The 6,549-nt window shown below is 35.4% G+C and overlaps 1 protein-coding gene across 1 annotated transcript; it reads right to left on the bottom strand.

The window, feature by feature from the left end:
• Positions 1–410: 410 nt before the first annotated feature.
• LOC108573255 (formin-binding protein 4-like) lies at positions 411–6,285 on the bottom strand. The gene is made up of 14 exons (XM_017935648.1): positions 6,210–6,285; positions 5,929–6,080; positions 5,732–5,843; positions 5,482–5,664; positions 5,247–5,412; positions 4,399–5,183; positions 3,987–4,336; positions 3,768–3,901; positions 1,951–2,096; positions 1,633–1,866; positions 1,223–1,551; positions 827–1,150; positions 603–739; positions 411–529 (listed from the first exon to the last, which is right to left on the bottom strand). The coding sequence occupies exons 1-13, from the start codon at positions 6,283–6,285 to the stop codon at positions 650–652; spliced, it is 3,081 nt and encodes a 1,026-aa protein (XP_017791137.1). The 3' UTR covers positions 411–529; positions 603–649.
• Positions 6,286–6,549: the final 264 nt, after the last annotated feature.

The raw sequence follows: 6,549 nt of genomic DNA, 5'->3' as shown, positions 1-6,549 counted from the left end.
CTGGTCTCTGATTGAAAATTTATTTAAATAAATTAATTGTATAATATCAAATAAACAAATAGCCTCCGCTTTTCGTAGTTTTCAAAATAGGCGATTGTTTCTAAGTCTATTATATGTTTAACGCTTTTAAGAGGTAACTACTTGTTCTTAAAAATGTGATATATAAATATTTCTATTCTTCTGCTTTTGATTCATTATCTTTTAACTACGAGGAGACAGTCGAATTGGATGTCGTAAACTTATTTAATATTTCGTTTATTTTAAATGCTTATAAATCGCAATAACATTTCCATCGTACAACTTTTTATACACGAGTATAACAAAAAAAAACCGCGTCTACGGTAATAATCTCTTGAAATTTATATGATCTTTAAAATTGACCGAATACCGTGTGATGACTTTGTCGGTTTTTTAAAATAAAAAAGGGGAGCGTAGAACAATAACGTTAATCGCAGGTACAGGAACACTATACTGGCGGAAGTACAGTGAGCTATTCGTGTTTGACGGTTTAAATACCGCGAAGTTGCACCTGGAAGAAAATATTCATCGATATCGATGAAATTCATAACCTCAAAAAAATTATAACTCGGATATTCAATTACCTGTTCCACACGGAACGAGAGTTTCCTTATTTCTTTTTTTACACAATTTACGTGTTCTCGAAATTCTGTTGCACCTTTTGCCACTTTGCTACCATACTAGACACCTCCTTATGCTTTTTACTAATACCAATTCTCGTCTGAAATCACAACATAAGAAAGCCTCAATTTTTTCCTTCTAACCACAAAGCGAATTAACTTCGGTTCTTTTTCTTGTAATATTTTACCCTTTTCTTTTTCTTTTCCTTCATAGTAGCTTCAACAGGAAGCGGTTCCTGTTCTGTTTCCATTTTCGTTTCCTCTGGTACTAAGAAAGACGATTCCGTCGTTGCGATCTCTTGTTGCCTCTGAGGAACTTTCTCCGTTCTAACGTTCTCTATACGCGCTATGTCGTTGTAGAACGAGTCTAGAGCTGACACCAGAGACTCTTTCGCTGTTTTAACTGGTGGTTTCTCAATAACCTTATGATTCGTGTATATTGGAGTATAATCAGGTATTAGCTGAATTGCAGGCTGCACACTATGCTTGTGTGGAAGTACTAAGGCCGCTGGCTGTTCGACAAAAAGCAAAATTAATCATCAGAATAGATGAGTGAAGACATTTTGCTTTGTTGAAGTACGCACAGCGTGTAAGTGTTGATGATATGTTGGATACTGAAGATAATGTTCTTGTACTATGGCTGCTGGATGACTTAAAATAGGAACTGTCGGATCCCTCGCGGATGCATCGTAGAGCGCACCACCCTGGGGCTGCACAGCACTGTATATGATCCTCTTCAGGGCAGTAGTTGGTATTTCGTATGGTGCCTCTGTTAAATCTACACCTGGAGGCAGAGGTTCTGCACTGGTTACATTTGCAAGATTGGAGGGTTGAGGTGACAATAAAGCAGAGGAATGAGAAGGCACAACTGCATTTTCTAGTTGCTTCACTTCTGCAATTGCTGCCATCCCCTCTGTGAAAGAAAATTCATTGAATTAAATCTAGAATCCTACTTTGTTGAGAGACAACTTCTATTTAATAAATAAAGGTCCACCTTCTCCAAGTCGTTGCTTCTTGCCATCCAATTTGTCGTTGCACTTGTCCTGTTTTCTCTTGTCCCTCTTCAAGTCCTCCGCATATATTCTTGGAGGTGGAGGTGGGCTTGGGTTAGAGATTTGTGGAGGAGGTGGAGCTTCTATATCATTGTTCCTTGGAACTGTCATGTCTTCGCTTGTCTCACTACTTTCTTGATGTTTCTGTGGTTTTGATTTCAGTTCTTCTTCTTCTGCTATCAAGTAGAAACACATCAGCTGATTATGTTAGATTATATGTACAACAACTGGTGTCAGACAGAGAAAAGTTTCAATTGTACCAGGCAAAATTATTTCTTCCTGCTCTGTTGGAGGCGGAGTGGAACAAATTTCCATTTCTTCAGCACCACCAGCGATGCCAGTGTCCGGATAGGTCCATTGCGTAATTCCAGTGATAGTGTTCTGGTAATAATATCGCTTATGCGACCTGGAAAAAAGCCCACCCGAGGATGTAGCATACAGACGCGTGAGAATGGCTTACTTGCATGGTTTTTTCTTTTTTCTTTTTCTTTTTTTCTTTACATTGACAAACTTTGGAGGGACGTTACTCCGTGGAATGAACGTCCTCCCGAGTTCTGAAGCGACTTATTAGCTAGAAAAACAATCAGTTAATACTCCTACCTGCAGCTCGGCGTGCCATTAAGTCAGCGAGAGGCCCTTTTATTACAAAAGGATTAAGTGTTACTTAGCGGTTACATAGAAGGCGCTGTTCTCTTCCGCAACACGAAGAACATTCGAGTATTTAACCTCGACAACGTCTGCATTACGCTAGCAGGATATTAAGCGATTTTGATTATGCTATGGTGTGACTAAGGGTGCAAGAGCCGACAAATTATAATGACGATGACAACAGTACACTCGTCAGGGAACGCCTTGAATCGTCGCATTTGAACACATCGCCGAACAAACATGGAGCAACAATTTTTTTTCATGAGATGTATTGGAACAAGAAAAACAAATGGCGTTTATATATATGTATGTATATATAAATGCATGATATTAAAAGTATTTACATTGAGTGTAACATATGAGAAGACTTGGAACATTAAAAGTTATGATTGTTTACGGTTATTATGTTACTTTGATGCTTGACTAACAGCTTTAAGTTATGCTTGTTCCAAGGATTCAACGAATTTTTGATGAGTGCAGCTTCTGTGGGAATTCCATGTTCCTTTGTGAGAGTTTTTGCCAAGAATCACTTGTGTTAACAAGCTTCTTTTGACACATAATGTTCTCTCCCAGTAATTTTCTTCAGTTTCACGTATTCCTTTGAGTTACCTTGCAGCCGTTTTAAACACTCTTCACATTAAAGGTCTAAGTTTGAATTCTTAATTAAGTGTCTTCATCAATTGTACCATTTAATACATTTCTTCAGTCCTTGACCTTGGTCACTTTAGTTTTCTTTCTTGAGGTACTCAGACTTGTTTTGTCTTCATGTTTTATATCACTGAATGATGTCTCTAATGTTTTCCAACTCTTCCGTATGTTCTTCATTCATAGCTTTAAATATTTAACGCATATATGGTGTCTGAGGCTCCACTCTGAACACAGACCTATCTTTTTATTATCATTTTGAGGCAAACGCGACATTTCTCACACGTTTATGTATAAACAAAACCTGTATATTTTAGAGGAATTGAAATTTAACTTGAAATACCCTGATGTAAGGGATGCAAGTATAATTAATGATCCTAAAGAATTTTACAAAGTATTTTACTCTGAAATTGATAAAATCAAATTGATTAAGTCTTTGTTTTCTATGTTTGTGAAACTTTGAAATGTCACACTAGGAATCATGAGAATTAAAATTAAAAAAAAAAAAAAGAAAAAAAAAGTAATTTAGAAAGAATACTGTTTCTAAGTTAGAAAGATGTGATTTTGAAAAAGAAAAGAAAAGTATTTAGTTGGAAACAGAAAGTTCTAGATTAGCACTTATTAGCACCTTTAAGTGTCTTGCTGTAATGATACGTGCAAAAATTACATGACTTGAAGATATTTTTTAGAATAATGACGTGTATAACATACACGATGTCTTGTATGGAACGATTCATGTTTATTTATACGAGATAATACACAAATTTTAGATGGTATACTATACCTATCCCACTGACAAAGCCATCCTGGCGGCGCTGCGTCTTGTTCCAAGCGTTCCAGTTCGTGACTGGTGTCAGTCAACCATCTACGTAAGTAATTCTTTTCTAAGCAACCTGCTTCCCACGCGACAAACAACGTCTACAACATAGTAAGCGATATTATATACCAAACCTAATCTAATATAACTTTTTCTAATGAAAGAAAATTAAAAAAATTCATTTACTTGTAACTGTATAGACATCATTTGAACTGGAGACACGTTTGACTTCCCTTCTGACAGAAACTTCAATTTTTCAAGTATGATCTGCGACAGTAGATTAACCTCTTCTTCCTCTTCCTTCGATTCGCTGCTTGCTTCCGGAGTATCAACTTCCTCTTCGACGTTGTTCGACTCATCCTTGAAATTCGAAACATTTTCCTCCACATTTTCGTTTGTAGGATTACTTTCTTCTTGTTGATCAACCTGAGGTTCACTAAGACGGTCATCACAAGAGTTTGTTTCCTCTCGTTGCATCTCCACTTCCGGTTTACTTGTTTCGCTATCCTCATTTGCTTTTGTTTTTGTAGATGGAACTGAAGAAAATATATTTGAATGTAATTCAAATAATAACGATTAACGCGTGAGATACTCTTACCATCAAATGCAATTCGTTTTTTCCTTTGGAAAAATTTATTTCGTCCATGCAAATTATCAAGAAATTTGTTCCCCTTTTGAGTTTCCTCCTCTGATTTAGTGCCTGACTCTTCTTTGTATTCTAATCTCTCTGAAACGTCTCCGTTGTCCTCTTCCTGTGCATTTCTTTTTTCACCATTGATGTCACTGTCATTACCGTCCATTGTTCGATTGTCATCAAGTACAACTTTACGTGAAGACGCATTTTCTGTAGTTTCAGGGGTCTGAGGAATTGGAAACAGAGTTCTCCTCTCCTGCTTAACTTCAGATTCTTCTTCAACGTCGGAGTCTTCATCGTAACCAGGTACCAAAGAAATGCGGAAATCAATGTCAGACTCAACATTGTGTTTACTATTGCTCTTCTTTGTTGTTCGATTGTCATTGTTACTTTTTTCACTACACTCTTCAGAACTCTTTTGAACTGTGCTTTGGTGCTTGACTTGACTCTTTAAGTACTTTGCCTCTGTATCTTCTGTTGACTTCGAATCTAACGATTCCGTTGTTATATCTTCCACTGTTCTTTTATTTTCGTATTCTTGACTTGAATTCTGAGAATCTGGTGGTAATTGTGGTTGTATTACTGGAGTTGGTAAGGGTAATTTCTCACTACTTCTTGATTTCAACAATGAACTTGTATTTTTTGATTCAGTCGTAGAGGTTGACCTAATTTCAGTTTTTGATTGATTCTCATCAGCTGTGTCTGAATCACTTTCGTCACTTCCATAAGATGTGATCATCTCTATTTTTCTGATAGATTAAATTAAGAATGTCATTAAATTTACCTTTACAATCATTGTTTCTGTAACATACCCATCGTCGGAATCATTATCCATGGTATCAGATGTATTCGCGGTATCTTGATCAGTTTGAGGTTCTTGCTTCTGAACAGTCTCATTGCAAATATATCTATTACGATTTCGAGCCACTACTTCTCTCGGTATCATACCCTCTGGGATGTTCTCATGAGATTGCTGATCTAAATGGATTATGTACAGTTTGTTACAAAATTATTTATTTGAGAAAGAATTTGTGAAGATGTAGTTACAGGTAACAGATGAGAAATCGACCCAATGAGATTCTTGCATGGAAAGTGGCTTTACAGCAGTGCCTGCTTTAACATTGTTCTTCAAGTATTGTAATTCATCAGGCATCTCCCATGTTACTTCGTTAGTTTCAATATGCCAGTAATAAGGGTAGCCAGAGGATTCATCTAAACATTCTCTCCACACTAAACAGACACATTAATTAATGTTATGAAGGCATTTTTTGAATTGTAAGCTATGATCAAATTTTACTTAGTGCTTGCTGGTTTATATGGTGTGTTAAATTTGTATTTGAATTTGCAGTTAAAGCAGCATTGCTGGATTCATTTGAAATTGGTTGCTTGGGAGCAATAAGCTGAATTTCCTACAAAATTCCAAATACCATTAAATATTGTAAAATATACAAAAAATTATTTCAAAAAATTACTATTTAGAAATAATTGATTTACCTTAAGAAAATTATTAACCTGATCATCTAATTTACAATCTTTCTTAGACTCTTCAGTATCACTATCTGAATTATAGTGACAAAGTAAATTTGCCAGAGGATTTGCAAGTACATTTTGTCCAGGGTACAATATAAATAAATACTTTTTCTTTTCTTTATTTAATGATATCAAATATATTTAAACATTCTATTATTATTGCATGCACCTGTATGACATTACAAGAGTACCTAAAGCATCTATAGTATGATAACCAAAATTTTCATAGTAATGCATGTCTTTACTTTGTAAATGTTCACCGTGAGAACCAGATTGCGACTGATTAAGCTCTAAAACAGGCCTTCTTTGACGTCGCTTCATAATAATACATAAGTTAAGATGTGTATGTTACAGATAATGAAAATATCTGCAAAATGGAAAATCAAATAAATGTACTTGCTCAATTTTGCACTATTCAAGGCAAATTTGTGTTTCAATTTTACGTACACTTAAAATGAAAACGTATTTTTTTATAAACAATGTATAAAACTCGTTCATAACCTCGAAATGCTGACTTATTTGGATTAACACTTTTAAAGTTTAAAAAAAAGACCCGAATATAAAAAATTATTTGATCACGACTTC

The sequence above is a fragment of the Habropoda laboriosa genome, unplaced genomic scaffold (assembly GCF_001263275.1).
Source record: "Habropoda laboriosa isolate 0110345459 unplaced genomic scaffold, ASM126327v1 scaffold134, whole genome shotgun sequence".
NCBI classification, from domain to species: domain Eukaryota; kingdom Metazoa; phylum Arthropoda; class Insecta; order Hymenoptera; family Apidae; genus Habropoda; species Habropoda laboriosa.
Note: the sequence above shows the minus strand (reverse complement) of the source record. Positions and strands in the feature narration are given on the sequence as shown.

Excerpts from the sequence above, each read along its gene's own strand:
- LOC108573255 (XM_017935648.1), bottom strand. The coding sequence starts at position 6,285 with ATGAAGCGACGTCAAAGAAGGCCTGTTTTAGAGCTTAATCAGTCGCAA. Across the intron at positions 5,184-5,246 it reads GATAATGATTCCGACGATGG|AAAAATAGAGATGATCACAT; the intron begins GTATGTTACAGA and ends TTAATCTATCAG. Across the intron at positions 2,097-3,767 it reads TGGCTTTGTCAGTGGGATAG|GTCGCATAAGCGATATTATT; the intron begins GTATAGTATACC and ends GCTTTTTTCCAG.